This window comes from Erithacus rubecula, assembly GCF_903797595.1.
Source record: "Erithacus rubecula genome assembly, chromosome: 3".
Lineage (NCBI taxonomy): Eukaryota > Metazoa > Chordata > Aves > Passeriformes > Muscicapidae > Erithacus > Erithacus rubecula.
In genome coordinates, this window is record NC_136689.1 from 123,838,695 (window position 1) to 123,853,478 (window position 14,784).

The window sequence follows — 14,784 nt, forward strand, 5'->3', positions numbered from 1 at the left end:
CATACAATGCAGATCAGAGTCACTAAAAGCTTAGTGCATTTGCCCAGACTCTTTAAACCTTCACCTATGTCTGAGCTTTTTTTGATGCAGCACTTTGTACTGGAATGATCTAGTGGATATTATTAGCATGCTGGCTTTGGCACAGTGAATTCATTATTTTGGCAGATCTTTCTTGGTCTGATTCCAGCCTATGTGCCATATGTCAATAAACCATGTGGGTTTTGCCTTCTTGCATCTGGCTCAGTCCATCTATGTCTGCTGTGATGTGCCTCCCAACACTACCTTGTTTTTTCTGTGTATGGGGCAATATCTAATAGCACTCAAGCAATCTGACCCAAACCTTTTGCAGCAAGTGTGGGCTGTGAGTTCCTCCCAAATGCCAAGTCCCACAGCAGGTCCCAGGAGCAATGAGCTGGGAGCAGGACCCATGGTCACACATTCACAATGTGTTTGCTCCAGCCACACAGGCAGCTGTGGTTCACATCAAACACTGGAAGGCTTTGGCTTCTGTAAAGGCAGATGGATTCAAAAATCCATAAAGGGCTGTCACAACACCCACAAGAGGTTTAGAAACTGAGCTCTCATCCAGAATGTGAGGGCCTGAATGGGTCTGTGTGGAAAGATAGGTTGAAAGGATAGTAAGAAGGCAATCTCCTGAGGAATTACAGCTGTACTGATTACTGAGGAGTGGAAAGACCTGTGCCTGACAATGAGTTTGGATGTTATAAAAGAGTAGGGCAGCTGGCCATAAGTTATAGTTACAGCTGGAGCTTGGGGCTGAGAGTCTGCTGCAGTTTGGGGTGGAGGCTGCTGGCTGTGCTGTGAGCAGATAAGGGATGTGCAGCCATGTAAGGGACAGATAAGATAAGAAGATGCTGTATGAGGGGCAATTAGGGTTAGATGGCTGGGCAAGGGACAGGCTGGGGCTAGGCAGTCATGCAGAGAGGAGAGAAGGAGACAGAGCTGTGTGAAGCTGCCTGTGAGGGAAGGAGTCAGAGTTCTTTCAGAGTTCATGGAAATAAGGCATGAAAAGGTGTTTAATAAAGGACTGGTGGTGATGCCAGTTTGTGTCTGTCTTGACATAATTACTGCCCTGTGTTTTAGACCCTTGGCTTTTCCATTGCAGAAGTGAATTTGAGCAATGTAATTTCCTAGACCTTTCCTGGGACTGTACCTTCCTGGTGAATAAATACTTCCTGCTACAGGGAATTTTTCAATTCATTAATTTCATTTATTATCTTTTCTTCTTTGCTAATTGCTTGCCTACAAGGGCAGAGATCTGTGCTTATAGATCCCCCAGACCCTTAACAACCTCACTGCCCTGGTAGTGTGTGTGCTGCCAGCCTGGAGGCAGGCTGGGCACTGTCTGATTGGGACAAGGCAGCTCTGAGGGCTCAGCTATCCAAATCACATCCTTCTGAGGTGAACCTCAGAATGAGTTCTAGCCAAGTTTCCCCCTCTGATTGCCAAAAACTCTTACATGTGGCTCTTAACAGTGCCATAATCCCTAGGGCTGCTATTCAGCTGTGTAAGCTCCATCTGATGTGGCTTCTGCTACAAAAAGACTATTTTTTAACTGCTGAGAATGCCTCACAATCCTAACAGGATGCCCAAAACAGGGAAATGTGGAAGTGGTTTAGTTGTCCTCTAGCATTTACTGCAATCTCTGAGATGTCCTGCTTCTCTACATCACTGTAACTTCCTTCACCTTTTGCCATTTTCTTTGTGCACACAGACCCAAATCCATCTGTGCCCTTGCTCATTATTCACTCAATACCTTTTGACTCCCTGAAATCACCTTTCAACTCAGAGTGTGTGTGTGATTTTCCTTTCTTGGGAATGCTGCTCTCTACTGAAGTCATCAGCTATCCAAAGCATTTCCTGGAGATTGTACTAGTGCTTCTGCAGCAGACTGGCTGGGGGATATCCCTTGGGCATATTTTACTCAGAGAAGCATCTGCTCAGTAGAGAGGTGAATTTTACGGAAATAAATGCGAGAATGCAATTGTAACCTGGAGGGAGGCTTCTGTAAACCACTGTGTGAATCTATTTCTAAATTTGCAAGTGCAATGTGGGGAGATTCATTTTACTGTTTATATTTTCATTTTATTTTTGTCTGTCAGTTGGGAGACAAAGGAGAGCAGGTGACTGTGCCTGTTTATGAAGAAGGCCTTCTTTTGAAAAATGTCAGGGAAGACAGAGAAAAGCAACCAAGTCTTGCAAAACAGCTTCTTAAATAACATTGCCAAGGCAAATACAGCTGAAGGTTGATTTCCCTGATGAGATGTTCAGAGAAGTTTGCCTTTCATTACTCATCCTTCCCCTGTCACTTTGCCAGTGGCAAGGATTGAAGGATCTCTAATAAAGGTTTTTGCTCAGCTGCTCTGTAGTGCTTAAACCAGATGGTGTGTATCTGGATAGTGAGATGTGCCCAGGGCAGTGGTACTAAGGAATGTGACACAACTTTTAAAATAAAAGCTATTCTTGACACTTCGGGGGGGTGTGGGGGAGGGAGAAAAAATATTAAAAAAACCCCAAAAAACTGTCTTACAGCATAGGGAGCTCTTGTTTAGCATTGGGTCTGAGCTTCATCCGGGCACTGAGGAAGCACAAGGATGGCCACTTGCAGTGGTGCCCTCCTCAGCTGCTCTGGCAAATCAGTTACACTTATACAAAATCAGAGAAATGCCCTGGACAATCTGAGCCTTGTTTTGGTTTTTTTGTTTGAATTTTTTTTTAATAGCAATAACTACTATGAAATATGAAGCCTGTAAGTACCAAACGGGTTCAAAAGTCCTTTGTGTTTTGCCAGAAACAATCTCAGTGATTTGTCACTCAATGTCAATTGCATTCAGAATGTTAAGAATAAACAGCAATGAACCAAAAGGCAAATTTAAAGAAAGTAGTAAAGTACCCAATCTGTTGGTGGGTCAGTGGTTTTCTGGATTGAGATAAAGCCAATAATCCTGAAGGACTGAAATTGGCTTGTTTAATATTCTGTGTCATACCCCAGGCTGTTCTTTGGGTGAACTAATATTTATCTCAGGAAAGTTGCCAAAAGTCACTAGTTTCTTGAGTATGTGTATAACTTGCATACATATCAGCCTTCCCAGCAAAGGATAAAGCTGCAGAGGTGGTTTGATTAACACTTGATTTGTATCCGTAAGAGCAAAAGGAAGCATGACTGTGAGAACACTCAGCCCAATATTTTGATATTCCTCCTCTGTAACCAGAGCCAAATGGCAAATGTATTTAGATTCTTACCTAAGTACTCATTGCAGTTTTGTGTCATCTTGGTTTCTGGCTCTTGAAGGTCTTGACATTTTATTTTGATTGTAATGATGTTCATCTCCAGCTACAATCTGCTTTTTCATATTAAACATTTCAAAATGGTTTTGTTGAAGCAGGTATTTAATTTGTACAATTTTGAAACCTCTTCAAGCTATCTGAAGCCATATATTCCAGTCAAAGAAATTATGAAATAATAGCAAGTAAAAGAAGGAAAATTCTCAGCTCTTACTCTTCAAATCTTCCTGCTGTAGTACAGCATGTAGTCACAGGAATTAGATACTGCCTTAATAATAGATTCTTTACCACTATAAAATAAAGTCACAATACCTTGTAGATTAGTCTGATTTGCAGGTCACCTTAATTGTGTCCTCTACAGTTTTTTAGTGCCCTATGAGGGATTCAGTAAGTTACTGAAGGAAAGAAAGATACGTGAACTTACATTTAGTGCTACCCAAAAAAGTTATGAAGTGTTAGGCTGTAAAAGTATTCTTTATGCTTCATGCAAAGGCTCAGTCCATTTAGATAAATTATTAGTTAAGTACACTTTAATTAGTAAACAATTTGTTTTTTTAATTTAAAATGTCAAGTTTCTACATTTAGGATGATGATCTTGAGCTTTTTAATATTTTCCTTTTCTACTGCGTGAAGTAAATAAGGAAAAATGTGAATGAAGTCAATTTAATTTTCTTCATTGTTTCAGATGATGGAAAACTGTCCTTTGATGAATTCAGAGCTTACTTTGCTGATGGAGTTCTGAGTGGAGAACTGCATGACCTTTTTTGCACCATTGATACACACAATACTGAGTAAGTGTCCCCTTCTTACACCTGGGAGTGGAAAATAGACATCAGGCTGATTTTAGGAAACAAGTTTGTGTAGAAAGCTGCTTGAGGGAAGTCAGGCTGTTTCATATGGCTGCAAACTGTTTAAGTGAAGTGCTTTGAGAACTTGTTGAAATATTTGCATATTCCAATAGATGTGATTTGGGCACTGAGAACACAGGGTGGGAACTGGATGCTTTCTCTATTCCCCCACCACAGAAAGAAAAGGAGCTGGGGTCTCCCTCAGGCTTAAATATGAATTTCTCAATTCCACTGAGTCGTACTGAGATGAATACTTGGAACAGATGTTGAGAAGGAAATAAAATAAATGAATCAATTATATATAATAAAGAGTTGGAAAAGCCATCCTGTCTGGTGGTATGGAACTTGTGCTGGTGCAGTCCCTTGGGATATTTCCATTATGGTTGGGTTTACCCAGGCCAGAGGGAAATAAGCTGACAGGAACTTAATGAAGTTCAGCAAGAAGTACAAAATCCTGCTTCTGGGGAGGAGCAACCCCTGCTTTTGTGGGAAATTTAATCAAATTAAATGTACTTTCATAGTAGAGTTAACAAGATTTTAGTTTGTGCCAAAATGATGTCCTGAAGTAAGCAGAAGAAATGGTGCTCAGTCTTATGGGGAATAAAAAATACTGCAAGCTTTATAAGGTGATTAAGGGAAGGGTTGATGGGGACAGGGAGGGGGAGTCACCACCCTGGAGATACTTGGGGGATTTGGCAGTTCTGGGTTAACAGCTGGACTCGAGGGTATTAGAGTCTGTTCTAAGCAAAAAATTAATTGATTCTGTAGTTCCATGCACCAATATATGCTGGAGCCCACCCAGCTGGAAAGCAGCTTGGCAGGAAAGGATAATAGGTGAACACCAAGTTGAAAATGAGCTAACAACGTGCCCTTATGGCCAAGAAGGTCAATGAATGGCATGAATGACCCAGACTGAAAAACTTCTTTCAAAGCCAGACCCATTCATACAGCTTTCAGCTTCCTCATATGTACCACATATATGCAAAAGTGATTTTACTATAATTCCATTTGTCTCCAAGCATCCTGATAAGGGCAGAAATTCTTGATACTAATCAAGATTTCTAAGAAAAAAGATGTTCTACATCTATTTTTAATTTTTATTTGTGAAGCTTTTCTAAATTGTAAAATATTTTAGTTTTTATTTCTATTATTTGTACAGAATTTTCTCTTAAATTGAAAATATATAAATCTGAAAAATATGTAGACAAGTGAGGATGGCACTGCTTTTCCACCTGGTAGATAGGCACACCTGAAGAATTGGTGCAATTGCTGAATGCTGCTGTTATTAACTGAAAAGAGATAATTAAACTGTCATAGCAGCTATCAAGAGAAAGAGATCATTCTCACTGTCCAGAAAAAGCCTGGCAAAAATCTGGGCACAAAAGTCACAGAATACATACTGTGAAGGGTTCAGTTTTCCTGGATTTCAGAGAATGGTGCAGGTGGTAGATTAAGACAAGTTACTAAATTACCTTTTTGAACCTGAAGAAAGGGTGCTTTGTATTGATGGATTAACATTTGTTACAGGAGGAGAACCTGGATATGAGTAAGAAAACTTACTTGAAACTTGGAGATCAAACAGCAACAAGAAGCTTTTTGAGTCTTTTTTCATGGAGTCTTTAAGTGATAAAAGGCTTTAGGGTGACTTTGCAGCTGAAAAATAGTCTACCAGGCTTGATATTTAACAGGGACAAATACATTTTAAAAGCTTTCCCTTACCCTTTGTAAGCTTTTGAGAAACCTGTCTGCAAGATGTCACAGACCAAATATCAGATGGATATAGCAAAGAGAGACAGCTTGGCCAGCATAATGTAATTTCCTTGTTAGCTTAGCTTTCAAAAAAAAAATCACATGAAGCAGATATAATGAATCAACAAGTTTACTCACTGGCATTTCCTGAAAAGGGTAGGTTATGTAAAATATCTCAAATTAACAAGCTAGCTGAGAAAAGTAGCAAAATGTTCATTGAACCTTGGGAAGTGTTTCAATGTAAGCATTAGGAGAATCAAACAATCCCCAAATCATCTATTTTTAGATGTTTTCACTTCCAAATTTCCCATGGAAATGAAATTAAAATGGTGTAACTCAGAAGTTTATGGCTGGTTTTCAGTAGAATAGGGCAAAGAATTCTGCTCAATTTTGTAGCTAGTTAGAGGAGATTTACACAGCTTTTGTCTCTCTTACCCAATTAAAAAGCAGACACTGTCAAACTCTGGGCAAAACTTTCATCTTTTCTCTTCTCTTCACTATTCACAAATTGCAGCCTGTAGCTCCCTATCCCAGAAATATTTTGTAAGCATTGGGATTATGCAGTGATTTACACTACATGTAAATGCCTAGGACAGATATCTAGGGAAGCATGTCATGATCCCTCAGTTCATTTCTTGGACTGTCTCAAGATTCTGTAATCAGCTTGTCACAAGAGCAGACTTTGGGTTGTTTCCACCTGTGTTAAATCCTTTAAGTCTCCCAGCATTCAAAGCCTCACTGTCTGTGTGAACACCTCTGTATTCTTTAAACCCTGGAGATGAAAAAGTAGATGTAGCCTTGGAGTGATAGCCATGGACCACAAACTCAGGCAATTTGAATTCCCTTCTCAGCTATGCTGCAGCAATTTTTCAATAAAATATTCAAAGCATGAAAGACTTACACTGGCTTAACACTTCCAAGGGAACTAAATTAGGCAGGTATTAAACCCCACTATTACACAGGTCCTAATGTCAGCCTTGTTGAAGTGAGATTTAGATTATTAACTTTCAAAAAGACCAATCCAAGCTAATGTAACATGTTTCTCAAAAAGCAGCTAGGCTGTGGAAGACTGCTGAAAGGAGTAATTACCATTTCTAGTGTGGTAGCAAGGCAAATAACAGGGGGCTTGACTTCCCAGTAATTCAGGTTGTGTCTGCTTGACTGACTAGGATGGCTGCACCTTGGTATTTGAAGCAGTCAGGTGTTCTCTTTTCACAAAGTAAGAGTCAATTAGTGCATAATCAGCAGGGGAAGAAAAAAAGATGAGTAGGAATTAGTTACTGACACATAAAGTTTCCAAGACATAAGTTGAATAGGAGTTTATTATGACAGGATGAATCTAAATGTACAATTTTTCTATACCTTAAAGTACAGGTTATTCACTCAGGATAGGTCATCGCTTTCACTGAAAATTTGCATTAGCTGAGGGTATTTCCTCAGTACATAATTTGGACATATATTTTGCAGTTTATGAAGGTACTTCCATGTATACCATTTTTCTATTTAAGAAATGTATTCTTTATTTATTTCATACCTTTTCATAACACTTGAAATATTAAATAAATGCCATTAAAACCAGTATACAATTGATTGCCTAAATTTTTTAACTTCCATTCCTTTTTTCTTTGGATACAGCCAGAAACAAATGCATAAGACAACCAAAGTGTGTGAAGTAGTTTATCCATGCAAAAAGGAATTTATTTTTCCTTTTACTTATTTATTTTTGCTATGATATTTTGCCTTTCTTGAAGGTATGCTCTGATTAGGCCATACAATGAGCATTTCTGACAGGTAATTAGTACAAGGTGACTGCTTTAGGGGGTAGCAGTTAACCGTTCTTCTGTCAGTTGTAATTGTCATTACTTGAGTGAAGCTGAAAGCCAATGAAGCATTTGACTGCTATGAAGAGTCATTTCTATTTGTGCTTTCCAGGATCTAATGAAGCTTTTGGCAATTACATACCATTAAATGGCATAAAGGAGCAGCTGTGGAGGGTCCAGACACAGGTGCCCTCACTGTGCCAGTGGAAGGAAAGGCTTTGCATTGATGCAGAAGTGATCAGGGCTAGGCTGTTGCATCTCCAGGTTCTTAGCATGCATTTTCTTCTATTGCAAAGTAGTGTATTATATTAAAGACCCTTAAAAAAAAAAAACCCAGCCAAGCAAATATAGGCAAGAAATCACGAGCAGTAACTTAAGCTTCAACCTGGAGTTTGTACAATGATTCTCCTCCCCTTTTTCATGACGTTTTAAGTGTTTTGCAGGTAGCCCCAATATAAACACACTCTAAGCATCTGGGCAACATCTTAGACTCTTTTTAATTTAGCAGGAAGTCAAGGTAAATCCTTACAGTTTCTTGAGCAGGAGTTAGAATAAGAGTAAGACCAACACGGGTGCATATCTGTGAGCAGGAAAGGGGCAAGAGGAAGAGCTCATCCTTGTGTCCTGATTTGACAAATATTTGACATGATATCCATGTTATACATCTGTAATGTCAGTGTTTGTCCTAACACTTCAAAAAATCTCAATGCACTCTATTTGAAATCCGAGTTAACCTTTTTGGAGGTTTATGAAGGTGAAGAAAACCCAGTGTGGTTCTTCAGCCCTCTCCCCTCCCCTGGTCTGAGCTCTGAATTTCACAGTGCTCAGTGAGGCTCTGCAGGGCTGATGGAAGCAATGGGAAAAGAGTGTTGGAGCAAATGTGAGTGCTGCAAAGGCTTTCTTTGTGCTGACAAGGGGGGGTCATGGAGAACATGGTCTGCAGGTTGCAGTAATTTCAGAGCTGAAGACCCACATACTGTTATTAACTGAATGCAAAATGTTTTATCCTTTATGTAAAACAGTGTTGAAACACAGTTGAGGAAGCTCTGCAGAAATACAGCTGTTTTGTTTACATATGTTATTTCATGAATAATTGTACTGAAAGTAGAGAAAGGTATCAGAAGCACAGGTCTTTTTATACATGGAGAGACACATACAGGAGAAGTTTGAAATTAGTGGTTAAAGGGGTGAAGGCTGTTACAACTCATTTCGTTGCTAAATCATCTCCTACTTAATTTTAATGTCAAATCTGACAAGCTCTTGTTTCAGAAGAGCAAGAGTCCTTGCTATGGTTAATTGTTTAGTGGATAAGCCTTCACAGAAGTCATTGCAAATGTAACCTTCCTTTTACTCTTATCCCTCACCCTTCCCTGCCCCACTCAGGACTGCCATGGAAATTGTTTTAGCATAATGGCATCCTCTGGGAAAAGGTGTCAGAAGATAATGAGAATATTTGGCAAAGTTACAAACTAGGAGATATACAGAAGGTCTCAAGGGGATTTAGTCTGCAGCACTGCTGGAGATAATGCTTTAAATGCTTCACTCACAGGACTCTGTGGGGAATCAGACTTATTTTTCTCTCTTTACTCATTGGTAGGATGAAGTCCTTAGTCAGGATGGTAGTTACAAGGTAGGATGCTAGAACTATTGAGGGCACAGGCTGCCTCCCAAAGGTAGGGAAGTCCCATTAAACCTTTGTGTGTGGTGCAAGTTAAACTGTGCACAAGCCAGAGACGAGTTTGAGGATCTGAGAGCCTTGGCCAGCTGCAGCACTGGGCACTTGGGGAGTGTTTCTTGCTGCTGGCACAGCAGATGCAGGGATGGCACTGTGGACACATCTATACCTGATCCTGGTGTCAGGGTGTCTAAGGCTCCCCCATGGGCAGGGAAGCCACTGGCACCTAAGACTTGATACTGTTCATGTGGGCTTCAGCTCAGCTACCAGGCATGAGGCATTTAAGATGCTCACACTTGAAAATCAGCCCAAGGTGGAAAGGATAACACAGGAGAAGTAGTGGGGACATGGGTGGTGGGAGATGTGCTTGGGCATTTGAAGCTACACTAGATGTCTGTGTTATATCAAATTACTTCCGAGTCTCCTCCTCTATATTGTGTGGGGGGGGTTGTTTTAGTTTTTTTGGTTTTGTTTGGTTTTTTGGGTTTTTTTGCTAGAGTTGGGATTAAAAGTTTGAGAAATGGTATTTTTTTGTTTGGATTTAGTTGTTTATTAATTCTTATTTATGTTACAGTGAGTTTTACAGCACTTATACCTAATGAGTTAAAAATGGTGATGTATTTCTTTCTTTACAAGATGTTTTAAGGGCTAATTTGTTTAATTAAGAATGAACACTTAAATTATTTAACTTAAATTATTTTTACTTTTAACCTAATAGCCAAATACCCATGACTTGTAATGTGGAATTTTCTATCCAATTACACAAGATCTTACCTAGACTTATGAAGAAGGTGAAGAAAGAAACATCTGCCTTAAAACCCTCCATCTCATTCCATATATATTACTGTATTCTAAAATCTTTAATTCCAGATTTTTCACCATATGATTACACACTTCTATTTAAACTCCACACTAGTGATTTCAGTGCTGTCATTCAATTTTGGAAGTCTTCTCCACAGCTTTAGGTCAAAAGCAGTATATTCCTGGGGGTCAGTGCCTGTCAGCACAGAAAGCCCAGAATTTCCAGTTTCCAGGGTTCCAGCATCCTCCTAGCTGGTCTATTAAACCCTCTCAACTGCACTGAGCACTCTGGGGCTGCTGTGCCTGGCAGGGGAGGTTGGACAGTCAGCACACATATGAACATCTACATTTAGGAATCATCCCCAAAATGAACAAACCTTCCTCCCACCTGCCCAGGTTTTCATGAGCAGAGCCCTAGTTCCTCCCTTGGGTCAAAAGAGAGATGCTGAGATCATCTGCCCTGGCAGCAAACTCCAAGAGGTGACAATTGGATGATGAGAGGAAGAGGCTGGTTAGCAATCCTTGCAGCTGTGGGAGCCTGGAGCCCAGTACTGTGCACTGAAACTAAAATGAAAGGTGTGTTTATATGGACCAGAATGCTTCCCTCGAGTTCTAGTTGCAAACTTAATAATGACAAGTCCTCAGTAGCTTAAGGGTACTCTAAGTGTACTAATTATCTCTGTCTTGGATGGTTTTCTTTTGCTTTAATTGGAAGGCAGATTTAAGTCCCTTGCTATTGCTGATCTTTAACAGTTCAATACAAGTACACAGAAAAAATAATTAACTTATAAGTAAAACAAGGAAAAAAATTTAGTTAAGGACAATATAACAAAGACAGGATCTTTAATTAGGTGAACTGCAGATGAGTAATTTTTTAAGATTTTTGAACACTAATTTGCAAGAGGAAAATAATATATTGGGGTTTAAGCATTTTTTAAAACTGGTTCTTTTAGATTAAATTAGAATTTCAGGCTCATGGTGCAATATTGACATCAGAAAGGTGTGTTTGCTAATATTTAAGACATGTAAATGCAGCTATTGGCTGCAACATAGATTTCTCAAGACCACAGCTATAGAAATCAGTTTGGAAATGAAGCACATAGACAAAGGCAAGGTACTGGTCAGAGTGAGCTGATTATACATTTTAATATTTCACAGCTGATCAAAATAAGTTCACCAAGAATGATTTACAACATCCTGATGCTAACAGATCCTCTGGTCAGACAGACAAGCTGCAAATAGAATTGTGCTTGGAAGTTTTCCATATGCGTGGTTATTTTTAATGTGAAATTCAGCCCTCTGAAGAAACAAATAGCAATACCTCTCAGTGAAAAAAACAAACAGTAATGACTATTTTCAGTTGTCTTTAAGTGAATGGAGCTGACTGAAGTCATTTCTGCAGCAGATAACATTGGCTTCCCTGCAGTGAACTCGTTGCTTCATGGTAGGTGTAGTTTGGAGGCCTGGTCCTCTCCATAATCTGGGTTTCCCAAACACACACAAGAGATTCAATACCACTCAAAAATCATCTAGAGAGGTTTTAGAATGACATCAAATAGCTCTGAGGGCTCTTAGATGAGTCTCACCAGACCCTATAGATTTGTAGGGATCCAGCTGGAGCAGCAAATCCCACTCAAGTTCAGGGTCAACTGAGAGTTCATTGTTCTCACAGTCACTGTCCTCCAGCTCAGGGCAGTGACACCCCCTTGAACCATCCTCTTTGTTGAAGACAAAAATGCATTAAACACCTCTGCCTTGTGCATGTCTCTGTGAGGTGCCCATCCTCATCCTGTAACAGGCTGATGTTATTTCTATGCTGCCTTTTACCATTAATATATTTAAAATAGCATTTTATTTTCTCACACTTTTCTGGGCAACTTCAACTCCAGTTGATCTTTAACTGAATGAATTTTCTCCCTACACTGTATTCTTCCCATGTCACCTGACCTTGCTTAAACTATAGGCACCTTCCTTTCACCAAAAGAAGATGCCTGCTCAACAAAGCTGATCTCCTTCCTTGTTCACTTGATTTCTGACATTTTGGAATTGTCTTCTCCTGTGCATTTCCAAGGAGTGTAAGAAACCAAAGTAAGCATTTTATTTTTTGTCTAATAATAAATAATTTAATATAAGTGTTTTGAGGTTTTTTAAAAAATTAATTTTGTGACAAAATCAGAAATGGAAACATTATCCCCTCCCATGGGGTGAAAACTCTGAAATTTGTTCTCTCTGGCAAAAGAGCCACTGTGATGCTGTATCTCATTTCCTCATTTAGGTTTGTGTCGTTCAGAGTCTGCAAAAAAATCGTAGCTCTGCAGCCCTTGTACAGTGCTCTACAAATTTTAGCATATGCCACAACTTTTAATAGCATTATTAAGCCTCTTTTAGCAAGACCAAGGCTGTTATAGCTGGGATGATTAACACTTGTCAGCTATGTAGTCATTGCATCCCTGTGAATCACTGCTGAATGCAAAGGACTTGAGAGTTGTTTTTTCAGATGAGTTCTTAGTCAGGAAAAAAACCCCTTTATTGTCTCCTTCAGTCCTGCCACAGGCAGAGCAGTAAGTGGTGATTCTGAAGTTATCCCTTAGCCTGGAGCTGAGCAAGCTAGGCAATTATTTAGTGGCAGAAACTGTGGGGCAGTGAAAGAGCTGTGAGCCTGGTGCCTGTGTCAGAGCCAAGCTGGCTGCTGCCTTTGGGAGCCCAGGGGGTGCACAGCCCAAATGGATCTGGGCTTGAAGAGCAGCAGGAATGTGTCTTCCCCAGGGACAGAAGCTTTGTCCCACTTCTGCTCCCTCTTCCTCCTCTCCCTTTTCTGTGACCAGAGGCCAATGTCTGTTTTTTGCAGCTCTGAATCCTCCTGGAAGCTGTTTTGCCTCCAGTGGTAAGAAACCTTGAACAAACCTAAACAAAAGGTGTTGTTTGCTGTTGTAAAGGAGCTGTGAGGCAGCAAATTGTTAAAATGGAAGTGTGCACATAGGATTCCTTTGCAAAATGCCCTCAGTAGTTTTGGAACAGTTATCTCATTTAGCTGACAGTGAGATGGTACAAAGGTTTTTCATACTGCAACGAATTCACACCTTTTTGGATTATATTGCCCATGAATGCCCATTCAGTTACCTTTGCATAGGTTAACTAATGCTTAATTCCTTTCACTCACAAATTACATACTTCTACTTAAAGTAGGCAATACTACCTTCAAACTTTCATCCCTAAAACCAAATTTAGCAAAAAGACTTGCAAACAGGATTGAAAAGATAGTTAGTGCAAGCTTTGGGAATAAATCCTTCTCATATCTAAGAATGAAGAGAGATCTGAAGAAGAAAGGGTAATCTCCATCTGCAATTCATGGCAATGACTTTGCTAAATTAAGTTAACTCATAAAGTCTTTTATATAGCATTGGGTTCTTCAATAAAGTAACTGCTTTATGTTTCAGACTCCATGCTCTGTAAGATATTGCCCCTTCTTGTGGTCCAGGGAAAATATGTGGATTTTCTGCTGGTTCCTCTGGTTACAGGTGCCTTTTGTCCCATAGAACAGCCTGTGTCAGGTCAGTGGATGGATGCACCCACAGCAGTGGATGGGGCTGGAATAGTTTTAGCCTTGCCTCCTCCCTGGCTGCCCCAGTGCACAGCTGACTGTAGTGGGCAGAACTAGAGCACAGCTGATTTGCAATTCTACATTTTGGACTACTTCCAGAGATAACATGAATAAGCACTTTTGCCACGGTTCATTCAAGTGAATTTGCTTATTCTTCTCTCACTGACCAATAGATATAATCAACTTTTCAGTGATCAGGATTGCTCAGTGTAATAGCACTTTAAAAATAGCTCATTTTTTAAATATAAAGAAGATTTTAGACGTGAACAGGTAGAAGGATTGCATTTAGTAGTCAGAAAGCAAATTGAGAATTATCATTCTGACATGATGTGAATGCATTTACTTCACCATGTGCTTTGGTTGCTTATTGTGAGTAGAAGGCTGGTGCCTGGATGTGAGTCATCCAGCAAATACTGTTAATAATGTGCTCAGCATTTTATGAGTCTAAGCAGAAGCATCTTTGGCAAATGTACCCACTGAAATGAGGAACAGGTGCCTGCTGTAAACCTGAGTACTGAGTTGCAAAAACAGCCCTCTGGTGTGCACCTTGCTCCTGTACTATTAAATACTTGCCAAATTTCTTTAATTATTTCTGTAGCATCTTGCAGGGAGCTTAAAATTGTTTGTATGCAGCAAAAGAATTCCAAGGTTTTCTCACAACTATTTTTGAAGTGTCATGTCATTATTTCAGAGAAAATTAAATAATCACTGACACAAAATTATAGCTTCCCTGCCTAGAACAGCATCCCCTTCAAACAGGATGCCAAGAACAATGAAGACTCCAAGGGTATTTAAAACAGGAGGAAATACTGAATATGCTAGACAAAAGTCTGTGTTCTTTATGTCTTTTCTGTGGTTTTTTTTTTTTTTCACAGGCTTGCTGCACAAAATACTTTGGATAGTATTTTCTGGTTATTCAGGTGTCCAATTCTAACTGAAAATGAATTCAGCACCTGACTACTTTTCCATCTTCACTGGTAGTCC

The 14,784-nt window shown here is 39.7% G+C and overlaps 1 protein-coding gene across 1 annotated transcript in view; it reads left to right on the plus strand.

The window, feature by feature from the left end:
- Nucleotides 1-14,784, plus strand: part of NECAB1 (N-terminal EF-hand calcium binding protein 1) — a 50,454-nt gene that overhangs the window by 9,271 nt on the left and 26,399 nt on the right. Inside the window, 1 exon segment of the mRNA XM_079299557.1 lies at nt 3,992-4,097. Within this exon segment, the coding sequence (XP_079155683.1) occupies nt 3,992-4,097 (106 nt within the window).